The sequence below is a fragment of the Epinephelus fuscoguttatus genome, linkage group LG12 (assembly GCF_011397635.1).
Source record: "Epinephelus fuscoguttatus linkage group LG12, E.fuscoguttatus.final_Chr_v1".
Taxonomy (NCBI): Eukaryota; Metazoa; Chordata; class Actinopteri; order Perciformes; family Serranidae; genus Epinephelus; species Epinephelus fuscoguttatus.
In genome coordinates, this window is record NC_064763.1 from 8908539 (window position 1) to 8936448 (window position 27910).

General features: G+C 39.0%; 1 protein-coding gene across 2 annotated transcripts; it reads right to left on the reverse strand.

Moving 5' to 3' along the window:
- Window positions 1-1288: 1288 nt before the first annotated feature.
- Window positions 1289-27910, reverse strand: kcnip1b (Kv channel interacting protein 1 b). 2 transcript variants are annotated; one of them, XM_049592918.1, is made up of 9 exons: window positions 27753-27910; window positions 27040-27331; window positions 7641-7765; window positions 5932-6001; window positions 5764-5834; window positions 5539-5646; window positions 5306-5410; window positions 4833-4895; window positions 1289-3645 (listed from the first exon to the last, which is right to left on the reverse strand). In XM_049592918.1, the coding sequence occupies exons 2-9, from the start codon at window positions 27125-27127 to the stop codon at window positions 3598-3600; spliced, it is 678 nt and encodes a 225-aa protein (XP_049448875.1). In that variant the 5' UTR covers window positions 27128-27331; window positions 27753-27910; the 3' UTR covers window positions 1289-3597. The 2 variants fall into 2 exon arrangements, with proteins under 2 accessions (XP_049448875.1, XP_049448876.1); XM_049592919.1 differs by lacking the exons at window positions 27040-27331; window positions 27753-27910 and adding an exon at window positions 13690-14109.

Consider the following 27910-nt stretch of genomic DNA (forward strand, 5'->3'; position numbering starts at 1 on the left):
GTACAACAGCGACACCCAGTGTGCCACAGTGGGTATAGCACAGCCCTGGTTCTGTTCAGTGGTTAGAACTGCCATTATTCCTCTGCCCATTGAAGATGGCAGATGGTGATATGTACTATTTAATTAGGATTTAATCTGATTTCTGCTGTATTAGTCTTGTTAATGTTTATGTCATTTGTTATCAGAGAAACCCAGTTTATATTTTTTGCCAGTCAGACCAAATTATATAAGGAGTTGTATTTCTAAAGATGTCTATGTAAAGGTAATGATGAAGTTGGATCTTTATCCCTAAAGCTTTTCCAAATGTGATTGCTTCATCCAATTTGGATCTCTGATTGCAGGCTAAATTAATGCGTGGCGTTAATGTGCTCTGAATGTTAATTATATGGGTGAGAAATTACACGAGAAAAATCGTTGTGTGTAGCCACCGTGAGCCAAATGGGTTGGAGTCTGGGTACTGAGAAGGCCATGAATGGATGCATGAAAACTGCCGGCAGCTAAACAGCACAGAGGCTTTACTAATCAGTCCACACTGTGTGACCGAAGCGCCCAAACACCAGCTGGGTTCACATTGACACAAACGTAGGAGTCATATATAATTCTGACCTTACATTTAAAGGTCAGGGAAGTTATGCAAGCTTGTTTATGTAAAGAAATATCCCCAATATAAAATATTTTCTGCTCTTCAGTGACATGGAGAAGGTCATTCATGCTTTTTTTCCCCCTAGATTTCACTATTGCAGATCAGTGGTGATCTGGCTTTTTCTGTCAGAGCTCCTGAACTCTGCAATGCACTTCATGTAGAGATTTGATTATCAACATCTTTATTCACTTTTAAAAAACATTAAAAAATATATTTGTTGAAAGGATAGGATTTTTATGAAGTCCCAATGTTATGTGTCTGTGTGCATGCGAATAGCACGCCTTTATTGTCATTGTACAAAGAATATACATCTGCTTTATCTGATCAGCTCCCAACTAGTTAATACAATAAGCACACAAATAAAGGCAACATAATCATCCTTAAAATTGGGATTACTTAATACAGTATTGCACTAAGAAGTAGTGGATTGCACTATTTAATAAATAGCAAATTATTCTCATTGTTCTTATTATTACTATATGATTCACATCATTTTCATACACATCAAACCACTCAGTGACTCCTTATGCTCCGAATGGAGACAGATGCTTTAGAGGACAAACATTGTTTCTCCACTTGTTTACACACACACACACACACACACACACACACACACACACACACTTAAAGTAAAACACCACTCAGTTTTTTAAGAATTCACATATTTATTCTTATGGCTTAGAATTAATTTTCTGTTTGTGAGATTTAATAACTGAACTGTCCAAACCAAGATACCGGACACCAGAGGCCGTGATGTCACACTGATGTACCACACAGCAAAGAGCTGCTCCACTGACTGCAAAAAGAACAGTGATGAATATTTCAGTGCTACTATATCCCAGTGAGTTTTCTATTATGGTGATGCTTTCAAACACTGACTCACAGAAAACCATCAGCGGGCAACTGCAGGAGTCAGTCACCCTTCTGTCTGTGGCTGCACATCAGTGTGACATCACAGATTTGGTTTGGATGAGGGAGACAGATGTTCACTAATACAGATGGGGATGTCCTCAGTGTCATCAAATATCACATTCTAAAGCTGACATTCAGTGGTATTTCCCTGCAAGGTTAGAAACTAACTCATATCAGGTTTTCATTAGAATAGCCCAGCAAGTATCCGCAGCCTCGTCACCAGAGGACAATGTTGGCACTGTGCATTCTTACAAACCAATAATACATTACATTTGCATATCTTATAAGTACCATATCAACCTTTCTAATGTCACATTAATACACAAGTTGATTTTGTCATCAGTGGACGGAGGGTGTAGTGGTTGGGCAAGATGCCTGCCACGCTGCAAATCACTGCAGTCCACTGTTTGAGACCAACAAACAGTAAGTCACTGCTGTGCTTTAGGCACCAAATGTGGGTCGTTAAGCAACATAGATGTTTTTGGCTGTACCTGTTCTTGAAATGAGTTTTCAGCCCCAAAACATGGGTAGTTTTTCAGAACTGTCACTGCCACTTTTTAGCTGAAAAACATGGGCATTTTTTTTTTTACCCATGCCTGTTTTTCCAACGGCTTTTCAGTCCCCCAGTGTAGGTGTGATTTAGGAGCCTGTCACTTTGTTTCCAGTGGCTTTTTTAACACCCAAATGTGGGTGTTTTTTTTTAAGGAATCCATGGCCGTTTTCCAGCAGGGACAGTGCAACAAAAAATGCTTTGTACCAAGACACTGCTGTGTTTTCCTGCCTCAACCCTAACCATGTTAACCACGGGTTGTTGAAACATAAAATTTCGAGGTGTCCACTACATAATAACGTACAAATGTAGTGTATGTGGTTTGCAGAAACATACAATGCCAATATTTTTCTAGTGACTGGGTTGCCATTTGATTGTTTCTCAGATCACAATCAGCTTTATTGGACAATGCACATACAGGGAATCTGACTCAGTTATAGGTTTATAATTTCTTGTATATTAACATACCAATGAGCAAAATCAATACATTTGTACCATACAAATATTTTCCCATCATTATTGTTGCCATCTCCAAGTTAAACCTTGATCATCTGTGCAAATAAAGATATTGGTTTGACGTTCACAAGCCTCTTCCTGATTAATTACTCAACATCTTTGTTTTGTGGGCACTTCATCATGAAATCCAAAATTTATACACATTTGTCAAGATTTCTGTTTTTACAGTTAGGACAAACACCGATTTGACCACAAGATGCAAAGCAGCAGGTGAAAATATAAAGGAATAATTCAGTTTCTTCTTTCCTTTCACTAAAACCTAAGTTCCAACATAGACAGAAGGACGGGCACACACACACACACACACACACACACACACACACACACACACCATTTCAGACCCATTAAATGTATCGTCTAGTCTTTGACTTTCTACTGTAAGCTTCAGACAGACTCCTAACAACAAGCATCAGACAGACTCAGCAGGTAAGCGACAGCCAGGTCAACACAAAAGTACAGGGATCACTGCAGCAGTGATGCATGAGATAAATATAGAAGTCTTTATGGCCAAAATTCCATAACAAATTTGACAAATGTTTGGAGATAAGTCAAAACCTCTTGCAAAAGCATGCAATTATATTTTGGCAAAGGAGAACGTCTTTTGGCAAAAAACAAACAAAAATAGTTTTGCTGGTTGAACAGTAGCTCTTCGCTGGTCGGCAGCAGCTTTGTAATGTAGGAGCATCTTTAACAGGTCAATCTTCAAGACAAGACTGAGAGTGATGTCTTCTGCGTCCAAGTCTGTCACATTGGTCACTTTGTATTGTGTGGGAAAATTGCAGGAAGGCTAACAGCATTCCAGTACAGTCCCTTCTTTCAAGTCATTGTGGGGGAATCTGACTGTATCCAGACCACAGCTGGATGAGATGGGAAGAGGAGGAGAGACTGGATGTATTGCACATATGCATCCACACACACGCACTCACACCAAGCCCTCGTAATTTCCATGTCTTTGTCTCCATCGTGTCCTCTTGTCCTACATCACGTTTTCAAACAGCTGCATGGATCTCATCATCATTTCATCCTGCGCAGAGAGAAAACCAGTAATCAGGGCAGAATGATGCAATTACCTAGCAATGTACTGAAGCCCTGTATATAGAAAAATATAGGCTGTTTATACTGCCGTGAAGACAGCAGTCTCCAGATATAAAATCAGTTTTTCACACATTTAATGGGACATGAGTTTCAAGTGTTTCAAAACTCTGGAGTCCATATATTTTTTATTGTTCTCTTTTTTATGATATACTGTACGTATATTATTTTCTTGCTAATCTAAGCTTGAAGGTCTACCACATCTAATGGTCTTCATTGTGGCTGACAGCTCCAAAACCTTGTACATGAACCTTTGTAGTTCCTTTAAATGTCACATATTGTTTCCCAAAGGTCAAGAATGAAATTCCCTGCTCAAATTGTAAATGTATTTTACATTACACTACATTTACTCTTGTATTAAAGTTGTTTTTTGCATATCTGTATTTTTTAAGTATATTAAAAATAATTGTAATTCTACTTTTACTTAAAAGTTAAAATAACCTATATTGCAAAAAATAACCTATATTGTTTCGTCTCCAACATTACACAACACAAACTCACTGTAATGGTTGTAACTCTTCAGAGGAGAATTACGTATGTGCCTGGTTGTGCCCTACAAATGGCATAAAATCGGTGTTGCTTCTGCTTTGCTTTAATACATGTGTTTGTGGCTCCAACCTTTGTCAGTTTACATTATTTATACGACTCTGCCTTAGTGATGTTTTATTCTACTGCTGATTCACTAACAAGTGCCAGCTAATTTAATTTGTGTGGCTTAATATTTCTTGTTGCACCCACCACAGTGCCCATAACATTTTCATTCATTGTTGTTTATTCTGTTTAATTGCCTGAGTTTAGTCCTTTTTCTTGTTTGTTCTTATGAAGCTCCACCGAGGAATGCAGTTGTTTAATTGATAATCATTTGTGTGTACAGGCTGCAAAGTCAATCTTTCATTTAGTAAGTAGGCTAAGTAAATTTGTTATTATTTAAAAGAACATTACTTTTTCTTGAGTAAAGTATTCTAGTACTCGATCCATCCATGCAAATATGTGAGTAACAGTAGGTAAATTTATGCATGTCATATATTCTTTTCACAAGCTGACAACATATGGTAAAATGTTTTCACATACTTTTTACATATAAAGAAATAGACAGCTCAGATGTATGAAAATACATACCTCCTGGCAGGCAACAATAAACTCCTCTAAGGTCACCACTCCATCTTTGTTTTTATCCATTTTCTGTAGGAAGAAATATAACATAACTTGAATCAGTATCAAGTAGAAGCAAATCTACAATAATTTTGTTGTGGAAATATACTCAGTGTGCTCATGATGCAACAACCTCACGCACGAAAACTGCAAGAAACCGTTCATACCAGGCAATATAACACAATATGGACAGTTTAAAAAAAGACTGAAGAAAAAAAAATATGGACCTCAGGAACTGGGATTGCTAACAATATAAAACTTTATAAACCTTATCTGAAAACTTGAAGTATATGCGAAGTGTCTTAGTAAAACCAGAGAGGTTCATTTGGGAAGCTACTGGAGTATGATGAGAGTCACATTGTTTTCCCTCATGCTGTGCAAACACAATGGTTTTAAAATCACCTGTCACTGTAAAATGTTGGCTTTTCAATTAACCTAACCTGAAAAAAGGCGTCCACATGCTGCTGAGGGACGTCTCCCGTTAGTGCAGGGTAGGTGTATTTGCCCATCATGTCATAAATGGCCCTCACAATCTCAGTCATTTCCTGAAAGAAGGGAAGATTCTTATCATGGTGAGACATTAGAGACATCAGATGACACACATAACACTTAACGTGATCTCATCCCTTTGGCAGAGGCCCACGCTGTGTACACAGCGACAACACAGTCTCACCTCTCTGTTTATGTAGCCATCTCTGTTAATGTCATAAAGGTGAAACGTCCACTCAAGCTTTTCTGTCAGTGTTCCTCGCAGCAGTATAGACAAACCCATTACGAAGTCCTGACAGCAGAGGAAGATAAGTACAAACTTAAATCCTGAAAGTGTTCTAGAACAGGGAAGTAAAGAAATTAGTAATATTTTTTACACAAAATGCAAATACAATGGAGGATGACTCACCTTAAACTTAATGGAGCCATTGTTTGTAGTGTCAAATGCATTGAAAAGATAATGTGCATACATGCTCGCATCTGCAACAGAAAAAAATCAAAGCGTAAGGTCTCCTGGAAGGTCTTCTCAGAAAGCTTTAACGAGGAATAGAAGAAATTCAAAAGCATTGCACTTTACCTCCATGGGGGAAGAACTGTGCGTAAATGTGTTTGAATGTTTCCTCATTTACCACACCGCTTGGACATTCCTGTGGAAAGAAAAATATGAATGAAGTTTACTCTACTCTAACCCTAACCCTAACCCTGACATCCTGTTTGTTCACCAGAACTGTGCAGTCATGTGACCCTAATCATATTTGTCCCTGGGATATCTTCTGGCACAAACCTACTTTACCATGTTAGCCAGCATGCTAACATTTGTTTCATAACATAATTTTACTCTGATGAAACTCAAACATTGTTTTGTACAGTTAACAATGTATTTCCCTCAGGAGAACATAAATACTTCCCATAGCAAGGTCTTTCGTTTGGGATGCATTGGCTGCAGTTAAAGTTGGATTGCAGGACTTTTACATATAAATGAACATCTATTAAAGTCAAGCTCTTGACAAACAAGTTCACACAACGTTAATTAAGACTATTGCTGTCAGGGAAAGCTCTCCGTATTTCACAGTATATCAGAGATGTGGTATCTGGTGTCTGTGGTGCCTTTCCTGTGCTGGCACAGTGGAATGATGCACATTATGTTAACCAGCTAGTGGTAAAGGGGGCAGGAACCAGGTAGACACCATAGCAATGGAGCAGCAGCTAGGAGTATGGTTAAGAAGCGTCCAAGCAAAGGAGTGGGTGCTCCAGAGAATAAAAGAAACTTGGCATGATGAAAGATTAAAGTAAAAAAAAGAGCATTGCTGGGGGTGGGGGAGATGCAGCAAACTCACCTACAGGCATATGTTGTAAGCACATGTCAACAGTGTTCATGTAATGACTCTCACTGTCAGAGGGGGGAGGCAAAAGTCTTGCACTCCCGCTTTAAAGACGGTTCCACAAAGAAACATTGCTGATGAATTTTTGGCTTGATTATGGCTCTGCGTTGGTCAACCCCTTTGGTCTAGCCTGAGATATTTTAACAGTTAATTGATAGATTGCATGTTGTACAGACAGGCATTGTCCACAAAGGATAAACCTTAATGACTTTGGTAATCCCCTGACGTTTATCAAGTGCCACCAGCAGGTCAAATTGTCCAATTAGTTTATAATCAAAGGCAAAACTAAGAACATTCACTTCAGTCTCAGCTGTTTTTTGCTAATTTATTATATGCATGTTGACATGCTTAAATTAGCATTTAATGCTTGATTTATGTTTGATGCCTTTTCAAGGGCACAGAGTGTATGCATGGCCATAGTGATGTCACACTATCAAACACACACCTTTGCGGGAGTCATGTGGGGATAGTTTTGCCGGTCAGCGCACATATAACATTTTCTAACATAGCTGGGGGGAGAAAATGGAGAAATCGTGCTGTAGATGTGAGTCTCCATTTCACTGACCCCTACAGTTTGGAAGAAGATCAGTTTGCTGCGACGAGAAACCCACACGAGGTATAGAAGATCCAAATGTTTCCTTGTCAGCTCCTATTCATGCATAACGGAGGCTTAACACAAAGCACCGATGTGTCTAAGAACAGCCTCTAGAGTCACTTGCATGGCTGTAGTCTAATAGTCTTTTCAAATAATGAGAACAATCTGACAATTTGCATGGCTAGATAACAGCAGGGACATTTTTTTAATTAGGGTGATTTAATCTTTAAAGTTTGAATTATCTAGAAAGCATTATGCTCTGTATGTATCAAAATAATCTAATAATAAAATCAGAAAGTGTGTGATTACATTCTTGAAACCACGATAGAGGATCTGCAGCTCCTGCTTGGTGAAGTTAGTCTGGGCTTCCAACTGATCAAGACCCTCTGGCCTGTGACACACCATCGTCATCTCGAGCTCATCGTCTGTTTTATCTACAGGGAAGAGAAAGAGAGAGAGAGAGAGAGAGAGAGAGAGAGAAAGAGAGAGAGAGAGAGAGAGAGAGAGATGGAAATAAATATATTTATTACACAGAATCATGTCAAAGCAATCCCTGTCTAACATGTGCTCTTCCCAATTTTTAGAGATGTGAAAACTGTAATACAAAGAAAAGAGACAAGTCAGCGACGCATAAGAAAGTCAAGTCGGCAAGAAACATATCAAAAATCTGATTAGGCGGCAGAAAAGAGCGCTCACGGGGGAAGCAAGTGAAGCAGCAGAAAAATAAGGCAGAAAGAGGATCACATAGAGGTAAAAAGAGAGAAAGAAATGAGCTTGAGAAGAACTACATGTCCTTGCCAAATAGATTTCCCCTTAGGACTGTAGTCATTTTATTAATGGCAACATGGCGCTCAGTATCGGCTGCTGTGGAGATAGATGGCGGTTAATGATGTGAAGAGTTCTGATTCTGCTCTGGGCAAGTCTTGCCAATACGTCACTACTAAGACTGTCTCCAGCCACAGGGCAATGCTAACATCCCGACATCTGGCAGTGGACACAATCCACACAACAATGAATTCTCAAACATGAGCAAACATCCAAGAGGATATAAACATCCAACATACAGTGCTCTCTGGAGGCTTTATTGCATTCACTGGCAGAAACTTGAAGCAGTATAATCTAAAGTAGGCTGATCCAACACATCTACAGCATTATATTAGGGTGGCAGGACAGCATATTTACACATGGGTTGTGTCTGTGGTTACTTTTATATCCCAACTGGTCTGTGTAATATAAACAATATATTTTGTTGGAGACCAAGTTTTTATTATTTGTTATATCCTTGGATGAATTATTTTAACACAAAAATCAAAACCTCATTAAATCCTGGCAAATTCCACAATGAAAGCAACCAAATTAATGCCCCTGACAAACATGGATGCACCAACAAACGAGCTTTGTAACTGTGTCAGCATTATGGGCTCAGCTAGCCCTTAAGAAAAGGAGATTAAAATTAATATCATATGCCTGCTTTTTGGACTGAGGCGATGACTCATTCATTTCAACCCATTCAGAAGTGGTGTCAAGATTAATCCTCACTGCTGAAACTGTATCTAGTATCATGCATCATCGGCCAGAGGCAATCTTAATTTGAATTTCATATCAAATATCCTGTTGGTCCTCAGCTTTTAAGCCATTCCCCGAGGCAGAGTGTATGTAGTGATAAGTGCTGAAAGTGACCTCTAATTAGGTGCATTTGTTTCTTTCCACAAGAATAATTGCTTCTACTTTAATCTTCAAATTAATCTTTATTTGGATCCTGTTTTTTATTTATTAGATTGTGGTTTCAATCCATGCAAAAAGGTTTCAACCATAAGTGTGTTAATTGAGATCAAATTGTATTTTACATGCAGTATTCATAAAGCTTACCTATTATAGGGGATCTATTACGCTTCTTTGTATTATGTGTATATAGAGTTTATAGTGTTACGATAATGGATGTTCCTCTTATACGTGTCCAAAGTTTTAAATAATGAGGTAAACGTATGTAAAAATAACCCCTGTGAGAGTAAACCTCAGGTTTCCCACCATGCTGAACACCTTGTTTCCAACAGTTTTTTCTGTTCTGGTTACAGTATGACATCATGGTGTGCTGGATTTCTTTATATGGTCATCTGCTCCAAGCACGCCACTGCAGGTACACTCATGTACACTGATACATGAAGCTACAAGCTAATGTCAGGGGAACATGTAATCTTGGTTGCTGATGTTGCTGATGTTGTAAACCTCTCCCTGATTTCGGATCATATTCCCGTTGGAACACGTGCAGCTGTTTTAAAAAAAATTTATAGGGGATTTTTCACAGTAGAAAGTACCACAAGCCTTCGTTACAGTCATTCCCTGGCTGCAAGTTATCAACTGCTAACACACATGTAGCTACATGTCAGAAATGTCATGTAATGTCAGGAAAACATATAACATGTCTACTAATGTTGTACATTTCCACCCAATTTATATACATATTTAAAAGCATTTATTGTGCATTCATTGGTGATTTTTTAAGCCCTATTTCTTTAGGGTTTTAGTGAATGCTGAACTGGGGATTTTCCATGCATGTCATACTTTATATAATATATGATTTATATAATATAGTTCTCAGCTGAACATACAGTAGGCTATGTGCTGCATGTGTGTATGTTCCATCAATCTGCCTCAGCTCCTGTTGCAATCTCCTTGACTCTTGTTGTCATGGGGATAGACAGGATTAATGCGAACAGTGATGTGTAGGCTATACTGGATCAACTGATCATTATTTGTGCATGCATCTTCTCTGTAAGTAAAAGTCACTCATCATTAGACAAATAAATGACAGAGACACTGTTTTGCTGCGCCTGTTATTTCTGCCTGGGTGAATTTGCTCTCCTGCAAATGCGATGGTGTGATCAGAAAGAGATTTAATGAAATGAGGGTGAGAAAAGGAAACAGGCAGAGGTGTTGATTAGAGGAGGGAGGAGACATGGTGAAACAGGAATAGGGAAAAAAAAGAGGAGGTGGCAGAATGAAGAAAAAGGTGACAGAAAGAGAACACGTGGCAGAATGGGATCACACAATATGTTTAGAAGACATAAAGAGACAAATGGGACTTAGTGTAAGACAGAAAGTGAGCTTGATCTTGGAAGCATGGTAAGAAAAGGGACACATTACTCTGACAAGATTCAGGCACAGAAATGCTGCAGACTCTCGAGCAGCATTCCCAGTGTTGATGCTTATATGCAGTGAAGGAGTCATGATTTAAATGCTGCAGCAGCTGCACAGGCACATGTTCATCAGCATGCACTGGGATGGAAGTGATACATGATGAAGTGATGGAGATAATTATAGGTGTGTGTCAGATGGTGATATTATAGACAAACCACAGCTCTGTTTTACTGTTAATGCTAACTGCTGCAACAGCTTCAGGCCAACAGTGTTTACACACACAACAATTACAGTGAGTGGTTGTTCAGGACTGTGCACAACAGGTAGGGTTCAGTGTGCTTTGTAAAGGCCTAGCCCAAGTGTTAACAAAGCCAAAATGTTTTACTAGTAAGCATCTCACATTTCCAAACTGTATGAGGGATTTGACTCTTTGTCACCTGACCTTAAAGCTATAGTTGGTAACTTATGTAAAAAATAACTTTTTGTTGTATTTGAAATTGTCACCATAGCCTGACAGTGGTGCATGACACAGATGATCTTTGAAAAAATCATGCTCCTCTCTCTCCTCCTGCTGCTGCTTCTAGTAGCATTTGCAAGAATCCAACCAGAGCTGCAGGGCCTCTAACGCAGCTGTCATTCTTGTCAATCACTGCTCATGAACTGCATTCAAACAGGGCAGCGCTGATCAAATCCTAAGCATGAGTCTGTTACTGCAGTGCCTGTATCTCGCCTATTCTGTTATCAGAAACATATTTTCTTGAATTGTTTGCTGTGAAATGAGAATGTTTGCTCAGGCTGGTGGGCAGTGCTTGGTTTTTGCATGGCTGTTTTCTACCAGGTCCCAAACTTTCTCACTTTACAGGCAACCAGTGCACTAAAATATGTTTCTGAAAACATCGGAGGTGAGAAATAGACGATTCAGTAACAAAATGTTTTACTTGCTTTTTTATTTACTTGAAGTAAAGTTGCAAGCCACAGCTTTAAAGTAATAGTCTGACATTTTGAGACACGCTTTGTCACCTTCTTTCCGAGAGTTAGATAAGTAGATTAATATCACTGTAAGACATAAGAATGACGCCAGTGTTGTCTTATACTCTGCTAGAAAAGGCAAGCGTATTTCCTAAATCATCAAATTATACCTTTATTTCTAACAAAAATTAGATTATTTCAAAATGACATCAATTACTTTCTGTTTTCTTTTAACATAATACACACACACACACACACACACACACACACACACACACACACACACACACACACATATATATGTATATGTATATATATATATATATATATATATATATATACACACACACACACACAATACATATATATATATCTATATATATATATATATATATATATATATATTACATTGGTGTCATGAAATGACAGCAGCTATTGCTTCAAATCTTCAGTCTGTGCAGTTGGGATGATACAATTTAATTGCTGATTGTGTTAAAAAACACTCACAATTAATTAACCATGGTCAATTTTCATTACCGGAATTACTGTAGGTATCACATCCAACAGCACTCACAGAGACTGCTGGGCGACTAACAATGAAAGAGACTCTACAATACTGCATACGTACCATGTCTAAAAACAAACAAATGCATAAAACTTAATCGAGGAGTGGAATATTTCATATTTAAAGGTATGACATGGATGGCTTTCTGTGAATATTGTTTGTGTGATTTTCATTATAAAGTCTGTTGACTAAAACAGATGTGTGTCCTTTATGTGATGCAACAGAAATATTTGTTTCTCAATAAAATGTGAGATAATGTGATTCCAGTACGTTCCTTTTTAAGCATTGTGAGCATATTTTGATGATTATTGAATCACAGTTATTTTTACCAGGATATTTGTGACATAGAATTTTCATATTGTCACACTGTTGACAGATAGAATGGCTGGTACACAAACATCAAATCCCCCAGGCATAAATATCAGGCATCTTTTACAAAAAAAATAAATAAATAAAAGATTTTTTTTTTCATATATAGCCTACAGCACACTGTGTACTGTTTACTGAATGCTCTGTGGTCTACAATACAAGATTGTATTAGCTTTCTGACGTTGACTTATTTTTATTTGTACACTGTGTTGACCTACCTCTCTGCCCTGTTCCTTGTGCTATTGTGATACTTATTTTCCCTCCTGGGGATCAATAAAGTCTTATCATGTCTCATCTTATCTCATATACCTCTGCACAGCTGGCGACGCAAGACAAACTTTAATGGAGCTTCAAAAAACAGGATGACCTCTGTGCATTCGTCCTCATTTTGCTCAAAGGCTTTTGAAAGGCTTTTATCACAACGAGGACGCATGATTCTCATCAGTGAAAAAACAAACAGCAAGCGCCACCTTCGTCTCGTGGGTCGCTGTCTACTGTCAGAGAGTAATTGTTTTGTTTGCCCAGTTCATCTATTTTATCTCTGTTTCATGCTGCTATAAATTCATCATTCATTCCTGGCTGAGTATCGTTCACACTCTCCTCTTATGCCCCTACAACCCAGTCTCCATGACAACGAGGATCTCAAGCATAAGGCCAGGAGGAGGTATGATATGTGAGCTGCATGTTAAATCATATGCTCTCTCCTGAACCCTCTCCCCCTCACTCTTTCACTTACTCACATTCAACGGCCATCCACATGAAACACACATATACTCATCGAGTCAGGGGCAGTGATTTGACTCTAGTTATTTTCAAGGGCATCCTAATTCATGGCGTAGTGTGATATCTCCATCTCACATTTTTTATGGCTTGATCTCACACAAGTATGCTGCCACTTCCTTGAAATTCTAGATTTCCATTTAAAAGATAGCTATTCTTATTTTCTGTTATTTCAAATTTTGTATATAAAAATGCATTAATCCACTGGTTTATAAACTTGTCTATGTCATTTGGTTACATGTAAATAACATTTAGTAAATGCATTAGCCGCTCTATTTTTGCTGTTTTCTGAGTGACTCCCTTCTTTAATAATTTATAATCACTCTACAGAAATATGGTGAACATATAAATATCATTGTTTTTTATAAATCTGCATGCATGCATCATGTAGAAAACAACACGGAGCACATATTTTGAGTTAAAATAATGATGTGATTGCTTTCTTTCTGTGTGTTATTTGGCTCTGCTCACTCTCACTTTAGTCGAGCTTTCTGTTGCTCTGCTATCTCCATCTTATTCTGACTAATGTTGACGTACCTCTGGATGGTCTCCTCTGCTTGGTTTGCATGGTCAAAGTGCCCACCACTGCACCCATGTTGTCACCGTGGTAACCAGCCTGGTCAAACAACCCAGAGTAATAGTCCTCTCTTTAGTTCACGGTTTTGTCAGCCTGTCGTTCTGATCTTCCTCCACAGCTCTGAATCTTTAACGGGCTTTGCTCCTGTTGATCCCTCTCACTGCTTTAAGATCTGTTACAGAGTGGTCGAGTCTCTTCTTTAAGCTGATTCTCTTGGATTTCTGATTTCTCTCTCCAAACACACACACACACACACACACACACAAGCTGCTCCTGCCTTTCTGCGCCACTCCCTCCGTTCTGTGCCGGATTCTACTCATCTGTCAGCCTTTCCCCCCTATTTCTAGCTCCCTGCCTCCTCATGCCCTCATGTTGTTGTGGAGTGCTGGCAACTGATGCAGTGCTCAATAATAACACTACTGACAAGTGAATGGTAGCAGGTGAAGGACACGCATTTGCTGACAGACCTCTGGTCTTTACAGGCATTACACTTTAGATGTTATATATATATTAACAGTTTATCTTCTAATTTGTTACTAATTCTTCCCTTTACTTACCTAACACATATTAAGTACATGCACACATACACACACACACACACACACACACACACACACACACACACACACACACACACACACACACACACAGCTCAACAGTAATGGATGATCACAGTCTGATACCACTTTGAATTAGTACTCTGCTCCCCAACGCATGGAGATGAGCATGTAGATATATGTCAGCTGTGGAGCCCACCTTTGTGTGTATTTCTGTGTTAATTCACAACACTAACATGGACAGACGTTTTCCTCTCTCGTCTTCTAACACAGAGGGTAACAGAGATTTGGTGATTTCTTTTACTGCAGTACAAACAAGAACATTAGAGTGTTTAATGGTGTCAATTAATATTCATGCAGCAGCTCCAATTCAAGAAAATGAGACTATGTGCATTGGGGTAGGAGCGAGTGAGTAATGTTTATTTCCCTACAAGTGCTGAGCATTAAAATTCAAACTGGGTTGGTGGAAGGAGAAGTAAGTGTTTATTATACAACAAGTGCTGTTGCTGCTTAAACAATGTCATGCATTGTGGTAAAAGCAGCAAACGATTAAAAATATTTTCCAGTCCAATCCTATATCGGCAGAAAAAAGGTTGGTATTGTACATTTTTGCAAACCATGGATATGTTGCATTTGCATCTTATTACATAGCAGATATGTTGAAGCAATGCTGTGGTTAACTTGTATTCAAGTTCAGGCACAAAAACGATTTGGTTATGGTTAGAAAAAAATGTTTTGGCTTAAATACCCAGTTTGTGGGGCACAATCCTCACTGGAAACACAGTGATTTCCCAAAATAACTACTTTTCAGGGAACACAACAATTTGCTAAAATATGCCAATGTTTGGGGGCTGGAAAGCTGCTGGAAAAACAGTTACTGGTTGCAAAAAAACATCCATGTTTGGGGGGCTGAAAAGCCGTAGGAAACACAGTAACAGGTCACTAAAAAACATCCACAGGAAAAAAGCCACAGGAAATACAGTGACAGTTTGCCATAATATGCCCATGTTTGGTGGCTGAAAGGCTGCTGGAAAATTAGCTGCAGTTGCTAAAACACACTCTCATTTGTGGGCTGAAAAGCCACTGGAAAACCAGCTACAGGTTGTTAAAAGACATCCACTTTGGGGACTAAAAAGCCATAGGAAACACAGTGACAGGTCACTAAAAAGTGCCCATGTTATGTGGCTGAAAAGCCACAGGAAAAACAGTTACATGTTGCTAAAAAACACCCATATTTGAGGGTCAGAAAGCCACAGGAACCAAAGTGACAATTTGATAAAAATATGCCCTTGTTTGGGGGCTGAAAATCCGCTGGAAAAACATCTACAGACGTTAAGACACACCCTCATCTGGGGACTAAAAACGCCACTGGAAAAACAGGTACAGGTTACTAAAAAACACCCACATTTGAAAGCTGAAAAGCAACTGGAATAACAGCAACAGATAGAACAGGTTACTTAAAAAACACCCGTGTTTTGGGACCAAACAGCTTAAGGAAACACAATGAAGGATCTTCGGTGGCTGAAAAGCCAATGCAATAACAGGAATGAGTCGCTAAGAAACACCCACATTTGGTGGCTGAAAAGCTGCAGAAAACACAGCAATGATTCACTGAAAAACAACAGACTTTGCTGTTGGTTGGTTTGGAACAGAGATCTGCTGGCATCTCGCCACCATCCTCTCCACCTCCCAGTGACAAAGTCAGCTTATATAGTATGTCACTTTAGAAATGTTGATATGATGTGTATGAAATGTGCAAATGTAACATAATCATGGTTTGCAGAAATGTACAATGCAGACATTTTCATCTGGCAACTGGGCTGCCTGTACGGGATATTACTCTTGTCTAGCTTTGGATTTGATATGTTATCTGACATATTTAAGCAGCGATTCACAGCAGGACTCAGCTGGAAATGATTTATTCTAAAGAAAGACTTTTAAAAAGTGATTGCTTATGTGTGTATTCCATGTTGTAGAACTGAGTGAAGTACAGAAAATGTAAATGTCTTTTTAAATATTCCACTCACTGCAGACCAGAAATGTAAATGCTCTCTCTGCCTCACTCTATGTGTGTGTGTGTGTGTGTGTGTGTGTGTGTTGGAGGCGGGGGGGCTTCAGAAAACCTCTCTTGGTTTAAAAAATTCATGGACTGCCATTTTTTCAATGACGTTTCAGTTGTCTTGTTTCTTGAAAGTTGGGTTCCACCTCCTTTTTAAGAGCAGTAAAAAGAGCAAAAGCCAGTACGGTGGCATCAACCCTAACCCTAACCCTCGGAAAAAATAAAAAATAAAAAGATCCACGATGTATTACATCATGAGTTCAAGAGCCCTAAACTCTGCAGTCTTTTATACATATAATATTAATTCCCTCATAGTTATGTAAGCCTTGAAAACTTGCCTTATCACTGTGTTTGTCCACGCTGTTTGAACAGCAGCGGATGCATGCAGGTCGTTAGTATTTAAATGAAGTGGCGTGTGTTTGTGGGTGTGCGTGCATGCTGTTTGCTAAGCACAATCCTGTGATTGCCCAGGTGGTGCTGAGGTAAGAAGTTAACATGCACTGATTAATTAAACATAAAGTCATACATAATTCTGATAAATGTACACCTCTCTCACGCTCAGTGTCCTACCCTTTTCATACAGCCCTTTTCCTTTTTGCATTCAAATTTCCTGCATTCAAATACTGTATTAAATAAAAAAGCTACCTCTTCACCTTTACAGATCATGTGACACTCATTGCTTTTCTATCAAACATTTATTACTTTTACTTCATGAAAAAATCAGCACAGCTCAAATGAGACCAGTGAGCATAAATGAAAATTACAAGTGTGTAAACAATCATTCCCCACTTCTCCTACTGAAAATAGATACGAGCCCCCTGACACTCCAACACACACATACAGTACAAACGCTCGCAGATGGGGAACTAAGTATTCAGAAAACTATAAGTAACCCGCTGTGATACCCATGACAGATGTTTGCCATCTGGAGCTGCCTTTCTGCACCATATCATTCTGCACAGTGACACTGCTGCACTGCAGTCTGACCTCATAATCTCCTCATTATTTTTTAAGCAGTTCATGATCTACACAAGTCAGCTCGGCACCATCAACTGCCAACAGGCACGATTCACAACGGTGTTGAAGGTAATTTCGAAAAAAGGTAAATTAATAAATAAATGAAAATGATAATAATCAAGACCAAATAAACATAGTTTGAAGAATGTATAACAGTCAGTCATGAAAAGCTGTTTAACTCATTCCTCACATGGTTTCAGGAACGCTGATGATACCTGAGACTTGAGTGCCCTCAGTTTGAATTTTCATGTAATGAAATAACACATTTGTCTTTAAGGCTCAACGAATTAAATTTGTGAGAGGAAGGAAAAGCTATGTTAAAAAAAAGCCTCCTTTGATCTGAAATTGCTATCTCTGTTTTGGAATGAGATGGCAGTTTCAGACCTGATGAGTGGTGTTCCAGTCTCGTTATGCAATAGCTCCTATCATTAAATTATGTCGTCTCTGCTGCTCTCTTCTTCACCTCAGCGTTCCCTTTTCACCTGCATTCTCCATAATAGATGGAGTTGTGCTTAAAGAAAGTCATGTCTTTGATGAAGGGAAAAAGGGCTACATGATGAATCAGTGTGTCTGGATGGCTCTACATGAATTGCCGATATATCGTACATTTACCGAAATTAATATAGTGCCTCACCATAACCTTTTTGTTGGAATGACCTGTATTGACAATATGGCCACATTATACATATGTAGTGAAAGTGTGATTATAGTAATAAACTTACAAAGTACAAAACATTTTTTTCTCTTTTTCATATAATTCTAAATTGAAAACCCTAATTTATTTTTGACTGGTCAGGCAAAACAGGCACTTTGAATTAGCATTTGGCAACACTGGTAATTAGTTAAAGCTGGGGTAGGCAGTTTATTTTGGCGTCATTGGGCAAAAATCCCACATTCAGTTTTGAGCATATTGTAATTCAAGTAGACAGAGAGAACATTAGACTTCTACGCTTCCTCTTGGCTCTGTTTTCAAGCTTTAGCAAATCTAGGTCGTGACTGGAAACTGTGGTCAATCACAGAGAGGGGGCGATCCTATTGGCCGTTCTACAAATGCAGATGGGCGTGCACATCCCTGCAAATGGTGAAAGCCTGATTGAATAGCAGAGAATCTTACAGAGACAGCTGCTATTCCAGCACTGGCAACAAGTGGTTACACTGCAAAGCAACCCAAAAAGGGAAAACAGACCTATCCAAAAGAGTCTGACAATAAATGAAATAGAACAGGTGTCAATATTAGCGAAGTGTTTCAGAGATGGAGACAATATGTTGGCAGTAGTTTAGCCTACTGCTAACTGGAGCTAAGGGCTCACAGCTGTGACATGAAGTTTACACTGATGTAGCTAACTTTAGCTAATGTTTGAGCCTCAGAGTGTCCACTGCCTCCTCCCTGCCGCCACAGACCACCTTGCTGGGAGGAGAGTGGGCTCTGGAGACGGACTGCCACTCAGCTGCTGCAGCAACCGAGGTCCAGCCAGCTCAAACCCCAGCACTAGGGGAAAGGACAGTCCCAGCCAGATCATCAAACTTTCTGTTGCTGCCTATACATGGGGTTTGTGCTGGCCAAACTCGAGCTTCTACAGCGGCTGACCAAAGGGCTGTCTCCTGAGCTGCTGCCCACTGCAATGTAAAAGCACCACTCCCCCAGGGGAGTCCACAGCTGTGGGGAGCAAAGTGGAGAGACATTGGGGTGGCTAGCTAGTTAATTCTTGTCTCATTTGTGCTCTGAAAAACAGAGAGCGAGAGAAAGAGAGCAGAGGGAGGAGGGGCTGAGCAGCGGTCCACTTTAAAATGAAATAAGATTAAACAGATCAATACTTGGGAAACACTAGGTCAGTGTGTTAAGTGCATGGATATTCCCATGGTCATCTGGTGGGAGGGGCTTAGGACAGAGAGGGAATAGCTGCAGAAAAGGGGTGTATTTTCACATTCTGATGTTTTTTCACCTATTCCAGATTTCAGTCCACCACAGCTTCAATCAGTTAAGTGAATAGTTGAGAAATTATAAAACTGATTAGCGGCAGCTATAATATTTACCAGGTTTCTTTAATTAGTGATTTGGTTATAAGGAAATTTATTAAAAATTAACTTTTTTTTTGTTTTTGTTCTGCATTGAAAATTTTATGTTAAATTATTTTAAATCAAAAAGAACTTCAGTTAAATTAAATATTACAAAAGTGGGTAGCCTGGAGTAAAAGTCTTGTTATCTTCCACACTGTACATTGCCCTCAAAACAAGACAAACAATCTTTGGAAAAATTATACTACTAGCTCTACTGAATAAGATGGATACACGTAGGTGTTCCCTCCTGTTTTTGTTATGTTGTGGTGTTGCTGTTTAAACAGCAGGTGGCAGCAGAGTACAATACTTCCTGATACAGTCAGTGTCCTGGGTCATCATTGCAAGCTCATTTTGCTCTTGATTAAATAATATGAGCAAAAATTAACAGAGTCCCATATCATATGAGCAGGTAGACTGAACCTATAGTAGCCTACTACAATACACTTCAATCACCCAATCATCACCATACTGTTCACAGCATCAGACACTTGTCCAGATTATGTATGTGAATATCAGATAGTAAAACAATGAGGCTGGAGAGGATTAATGTGGAGAATGAAACACACAGAGGAGGCAACAGATAAAAATAAATCTAGAAGAAGACGGTTACATAAAAGTGTGTAGTGAGGTGATGTAAAAAATTAAAAGCAGAGACACACACTGTCAGCTCCAATCCACTGCATCTACAGCCGCAGGAAAGTGAAAGAGAATGAGAGGCTGATGGAAGAGACAGACTTTTGGGGAAAAGAGTTCACAAACACAGGGCAATGCTGGGTAATTCTGCCATATGTTTTAGAGCTATGGTAGAAGTACAAGGGCTATAGATCTGAATCTGTCTCAGCAGTGGGGGATGACGGGACTCTTGGTGCAAGGTTATGCACTTAGAGGACACATGTGACTTGTAATAGCGAGGGACAGGTGCAGCATGAGGCCGGATGAGAGGGTTTCTGATGTCAGCTACATTGCTATTGTTTCCATGTAGGACTAGAGTCTATATGAGTAATGTGTAGGCTATTACAGTAAAGGCAAACACATAAAACAAAATCACCATTTTGGTCTAAACATGAATCTTTAAAGCAAGCCCATATAACTGAACAGTGGCTACTGTGGCTGCAAATGACAATAATGGGATAATGATGAATGCTAAACTAATTTTTAGCATTTAACGAAAATGTTCAGTGAGCTGACTCAGTCTGTTATACTGCAGTATTTCCCTCAATATTTCTAAGCTTAGCCATCATAAGCTACTGGTCATATTGTGTGGAATAAGATCTCTCAAAAGTTACATAATCTTCCTTTAACATAAGATGTCGTCAAGGGAGGCACAACAGTTTCAGGGTCATTACATTGGCTGAGTTTATTAAAGTAATATTCCAGCCAGTGAGCTTGGTTGAAATACTTCAACATTCACCTTTTTAATTTTCAGTCATCACTTTTTCCGCATGTTTATACCTAGCTTAGTTTCGTCAGACACATTTCATATGTAAATATTAACACTTGGGTTAGTGTTGACGTCAGTGGCTCAGTGGCTCATATAGCTGCCATTGCTAAATATAAATTACTGCGGCAAAAATGACTAATTTCCAATTTACAGTTCAAATACACTTGTACATTTAAGCCACACACACATTATCAGTCACATCTCAATGAAACCAGGAGCTCTGCATGCATGGATACTTGGTTGATAATGTTGTTTGATTGTCTTTACAGGAAAATTAAAGGGTAACTTTGGTATTTTCCAACCTTTACGATATTTTCCCAAGGTTTTTGTGTCTAAGTGACCAATAGGGACAACACTGGTCCAAAAACTGGTCCAGTTTAAAACAAGACTGCTGCAGCCAGCAGTGGCAAAATTGGCTGCAATGTAATCCTGCAGGGCAATTGAGCATTGTCAATTTACGACCAGTAGAGATACGTGTTTTTGCTACTGAAAGGCTCAGACTGTGATTCTAAGTGTCAAACAACTCATCTTAAGGATCCCTACAGAGACAGACCTTTTGGTTAAAGAGTAAGATCCTTTTTGTTTGAACAGAAGCTGCCCTGAAATCACCATTGTCAAACCCACCAGACTGCATTTGAATAAAAAGTAAGTCACATCTAACTGGGTGTATTAAGGGTTTATTTCAACCAAACCTGAAATGGTCATTGTTGAAACAATAAAGAGACAAACATTTTTGCTTCTGTCAACCTTGAATGAAGTGTGTTTTACGATGATAAAATTACTGTTTATTTAAATGGATTTTGGTTGGTTTGACAATAGTGATTTCAGGTCTGTTTCTGGTTTAACAAAAATGATCGTACTCTTTAACAAAGAGATCAAACTCTATAGGGATCCTTTCCATAAAACACTTAGAATAACAATCTGAACATGTCAGTGGCAAAAGCAAGCACTTTTAGCAGATGTACAATGACAGTACTCAATTGCTGGCAGGGATTACGTTACAACCTGTTTCACCACAGCTAGCTGCACTGGTCTTTTCCAGTAATGGACCAAGGTTAAAAATTATTATTCCAATTAGTCAATTAGAAACAAAAACATGGATGTAGGAGTTCAAGTTAAAAAAAATCCAAAGCTACTCCTTAAGCAGCAGGTACTTTTTAAGGAAAAAACAGGTAACACAACAGCTATCAGTTTCTCAGTCTTACAGATCACAACAGAACTATTTCTAAAAGCAAAGCTATGTGAAACAAGAGTATTTAGTACAATATACAAAATACATTATCCACTAGGGACTTAAAATAAGTGTCCTTCTGCTTAAGGCTCAGGGTGTAACACCACCCAACCCCAACTCTGACACTCTAGCTTGCAGTGTCTAAAGGTCTGAAAATAAATAAACATGCTGTTGCATTTGTAAGAAGAGCTTTTAAAGGTGAGCAGGCAGAGTTTTATGGTTCATTGGCCACTGTATAAGTGTGTGCAGGCAAATATGCATAACAAACCAAAGCACTGGAGCAACTATACATGTCTGTTGGTGATGAGGGCCTTATATTATTTCACTCTACCTGACATGCTTGCGTGTGTGAAGCTGAAAATGCATGTGTGTGCATAATTTCATGCCTTCTTCCATGCATATGATAGATACGCAAAGCAGGGGATGATGCTCTGAGACATGATTATGAGTGAATCGTGCAGAGGAGGGTTTTTAATTGGAGGGTTTTTAATTTAGTCTCAAGTGCTTTAAACCTTTATAACAAGATCAGCTCTTTCAGTTCTCTTAGGTCTCTCTTATTTCTAGCCGAAAGCTTGTGCAGTGTTTTCCATGCTGCATGCCACTGTTTCACATGGCCATTAAATTAAATGACAACATTGCACGAGTCCCTTTTGGTTTAGAATATACTCAAAATTTGTAGTTTGGACAGATTAAAGACAGATCTTTTAATACATGGACAACTACTGAATTCAAGACTGATGCTGTTGAAGGTGTGTTTAAATCACTAGATTGGCCTGTATTTAGAATTACGTAATGTTGAGATGTGTGTAAAGTGCATGTTTAACAGCTGCTGTATAATAATCTATTTGTCATTTTTGTTTATAGTTAATGAAAAGTCATTTAGAGAATTCTGTACCCCATAGAAAGATTTTAGTTATGTTTTTTTTTTTTTTTTAATTAATGGTCACAATAACAAGAGCATATGTATGTGCAATATGGGCTGCAATCTGTTAGTGTGTGTCAGTGTGTACACTCCTTTTACTTGTGTATATGAAAGCTTGGCTATGTTATCACAATGAGAAGCTCATGTTGTGTAATTCACACTTTAAAAGACCAACTGTTGTGCTAAATTAAAAAGCTATCCATATTTTCTCTTACACTATAGCAGGCAAAAAATAGATAAACTCAAAACCGTGTGTTCAAATGATAGAATCAGTTCCTATTTTTGACAAAGTATAACTAAGTATTTCGACTAGAGGTGCCTAATTAACTCAGTGACATTCAATTATGGAGTTAAATGAAGACGCGGCCCCTGTTCTGTCCAATGCACAAGCATCTCAACCTTAAACAACGTGAGGTCAGTACCTTGTGCTGCAATCAGCAAAGCATAAAAGAACATTTGAGGAGACGCAGCAAACATGTCCAGAGGCACCATGTCAGGGGACGAGATGTTCAATAGAATTCACACTCCAATTTCATCAACTGCTCCTCCTTTGAGGATGCAGAGCGCAAGATGACGAAAAACAAAACTCTCAATTTAATAGTTTGTGCACTTTTAACTTAGTTTGTTCTCTAGATTTGATAGTGTTTTTTGGCATGAGACAGTTGCTTTCAGTGCCATCCCAAACAAAGCCAAAAAGTCACTCCTAATTCAAATACACAATAGCTATATAGGTTCACATAGGACACAGTCTAAACATCAGGCTTTTCGCCCATGCATCTGAAGATCTGCCCCTTACTGTAAAAGTAGGTTTGGAATTGTTCAAATATTTCTGTGTTTCTAACGACTGATAGTCCACAGTCTCTCAGTTCTTAGACACTACAGATGTGCGGTTGCATCGCATGACCTAGATTGTCAACCCATGCGGCCATAAGTAGGCTGTATTATTTCTAGAACAGAACAGTAGCTGACAAAGCCAAGACTTTAGAGCACATGGTTTTACTCTCAGCAGGTTTCATTACATTTTTTTAAAGTTGTACTTTTTGCATTACACAGTCAAAAACTGTACTATTTATATTAAAGTATTACCATACAAATATACGTCAGATGTTCATGAAGTTAGGCTGATACCAGTAGTGTCTGTTGGACAAAGACATTCCAGGTAATAAGGCATAAGTAGTCTGTGAGAGTGTGGTCAGTATGAATGTAAAACAGAGTACACAATTGGATGGATTTCAGCATATATGAAAAGCAGTGATATTGATGCTCTTGTCAACTGTATATAGTCATATTTAGAGGACAGACTATAGACAAAGTCTGAAAAGGATAAAAGATACAAGTTACAGGCTATGAAGTTGTGCTCCTACAAATAGGTTGCTACTTTTTAAAATGAAAACAAAAGACTGTATGAAATCACTTCCTGGCAGATAGCCTGCACATGATTTAGAGCTAGATAGTATGAGGCCTATCTAGCCTCATATCTAGCCTGAGTATAAGCCTTAAAGACTACATTTGTATCGGAGGAGACAATTTGTGGAAAAGATGCAAAGACATGAAATTCATTTCCCACAGTGAGAATTTAAATGAAGCATCGTCTGCACCTGCACAAACCATTTGGATATTTTTATACTGCTCTAAATGTGTGTGAATTTAATTCTAAATTTATATCAAGCGAGAAGTTTTGCAAGTGAAAGCAGATCAGTGAATTATGTCAGTCGTGACTGACTCACAGCCGCACTCTGACTCAGTGACTCAGCATTTGTTTTTGCTGTTATGGTGAAAAGTAACTTTCAACCAGAGGATGACGAAGGTCGTGAGGAGGGCAAGAGCCAGGGCTTTTAACAAAAACACGATCAGGGGTTGACAGTGCATCACAACTGCTGTCTGAAGGTGTGTCTACGAATGACGCATCCATGACCTCATCATTCAGCTCTTAAAGGTGTATCGAAGAAGACCATGGCTGCGATCGAATAGTCTTTTGTCTTAGGAAGGTTCCTCACAGAGAAATGACCCAGACGTATCTAAACAGCAGCCATGATAAGAGCTGGTTGAATTTTGTAAATGCTAAGGAAAGGTGCTGAATTGCTTCCAGTCTTATCTCCTTCAGCATAGGGTACACTGTACAATCCGTTCCCAAAGGAAAGGAGATAATGCCGTCCCACGATTCCTTGTGGCAGCAACTTTTAAAGCAATGCTTTTTCATTCAGTCATTCACAAAAACAAATGATATGCCCATCTTGCATAAATTCAACAATTGTCATTATAATAATACTAATTGGGATTCATGTGATAAATATGTGTGGACAGGAGGATAAGCATGAGTAATTCTAACCTTAATAATGAAGTAATAGTTTTACCAGGATGTCCACGTTTATAAAGCTTGCATGAAACAACAGGATAAGAGGGCATGGAGTGAAGTATCTAAGATGTACTTTTAACAGTCCATCTTCAGAACATTGTAGTTTCACCACGGCAGACCCACGTCAATAACATCCTGTCACATATTTACGCAGCCAAGTGCAGTCACATTTTCTTAGCACTGTGGTTGTTTTTTCCTTATGAATTCTCCTTTACATTTTTCCTTGACCTCATGACATTCCTTTGCTGCTTCTGCTTTATTTGAATCAGTTTTTTTCAAAAATAAAAAGGTAAAAAATATCCAGTATGTCCCAAGAAGAAAGGTAAAAATTGAGCAAAGTTTGAAAATATAAACACAGGCCTGTGTGACAGAAATATCTTGTAATCCCTTGCATTTGTCTTGAGACCTGTCCCACAGGTGAGAACCACAACTTCTCTAATTCTATCTGAGGCATTAGACCTGATGGTTCGATTTAGCTACCATGAGCACCACACCACACATCATGTTATTCCAGTGTCCAAAACCCCCAAAATGTTCATATAAATATGTTCAATTTGAACACTGCTGCATTGGCAAATAAGAGTTAATGTTGTATTTATATTTTCTAGGTCCTGAGCTGGAACTCTTGGACTTTCACTTGTAAAGCAATGGCTCAGTGTTTTGCTCAAGGACACTGTGACGGAACACATAGCTCTTGATGAATAGACTTTACCTCAGCTGATGTGGGAATTGAATCTTGACCTTCACTACATGGCCGCTGCGGCAGCTGCACAGAACACATGGAGGCTCACAGAAATACATGGAATGGACACAACCTCACAATGTGGTGATGGGCACAAAAGGTCTTAAAATTACATGCTGGCAACACAAAGACACTGCCAATGCAAAGTCAAGTCATTTTTGACGTTGTGAGATGGTTACAGTTTGGTTAGGCTTAGGAACAAAATATACTTGAAGTAGATTGTGGTTTGGGCTAAAATAACTAGGGATGTAAGTGATGTAAACTTATGCACTTTGCGTTGTTTTGTAAAGTCTGTGAAGTCAAGTAACTTCCTGAACTTTTGGTTTCAAACATCAGTCTTCTGGTTGAGATGTTTGCTTCATCCATCCATCATCACTCACCTTGCACAGACTTTTGTGCTCTTTATATTTCATTCGTGTGTCCACCACGACAAAAAAAATCCTCACTGACTTTGCATTGGTATTGTTTTCGTGTCGCCAGCATGTCATCTCTAAACACTTCATGCTCATGACACATTGGTTGGTTGGTTGGTTGGTTGTTGATCTCACATTCTATGAGACCAGGCTGAAACATATGAGAACTCAATGCTGTGCTAATGGAGTCCATTTGTAAAAGAAAGCCAGGTACAGTATAATTCCACTGATAACAGTTATGAGGCTTGAAGTGAGGGTGTTTTAAACAATTTAATTTGGCGAGAAATCAGTGCCACTAAAATTGTGTTTTAGTACCAATATTGTATGAAAACACTGGATCACACTATTACAACAAGGCTGAGATCTGTTTGGTTGTTCACACTAATATGTAGCCCTCTCGCAAAACCACATTGTATCCAATCAAGTACACGTGAAAAAATGCATGCATTGTTTAAATGCATATTTGAGGGAAAGATGTACAGTGAGTGCATCTATATTAGAGTAATAACAGTACCTTTTGCGAGGGTTCCTGAGACCAATCTCTGCAGCGACTGGATTAATTTGAGCACCCCCTGCCTGCAGCGGCTGGTACAGCCAGCCATCCTGAGGTTGAGGTAGAGGCAGGGGCAGATGGGGCCGAGGCTTCACCAGAGAAAACTCTTTCTTCCAATATACTGAAAAAAAAAAAGCTTGCAAATGTTTTCGCAATGTCCTCTCTAGAGATATTGCTCCAGTGTGGGGATTGCAAAAAAGAATCTGCCTCAGTAGTTTTTGTGATGTGACATCTTGAGGTCCTTTAGGGGGAGCTTTGTGGAGAAAAAAAGTAAGATCTGAGATGAATAACTATTCACCTGCAAAATTCAGCTTGTACTGTAGCTTAAGAGCAAAACAATGTATATTATCCTCCACACAGTTACACCTGAGTACCTGTTAATTCACACACTCAGAGAAGCAAACACATACACACACTGTTGTGAAGTTTAGAGGCAGGTAAAGAAACGGTGCTAGAACTGCCAAAAAAAACCCCAGATGGGCAGAAATGCTGATCTGAAATAAAAATCCAAACCTGTATGTCAAACTTTTAAAAAAGCAAAGTTGTGTTCCACAGACCAAAATGAGGCAGAAGATAAATAATTGAATGGACTCCAAAAGTAGAATGTGAAGAGCCGTGCACCCGGGGAAGTTCTGTACAAGAAAAAGCAGAGAAGCTGGTCCAGTTCTTCTCACCTCCTCTCCTCTCTGTCTGATCACTCTTGTCTTCTCCTCTTTGTCTTGTGGTCTTGTGAGGTAGCAGTTTCTCCTCCAGTGTAGATTTCTGTGTGAGGTTTTCCTCTGAGCTGCAGTGGGAGCCCTGCGGCTGTGGTCTGTGGAGGAGCTCTGCTCTG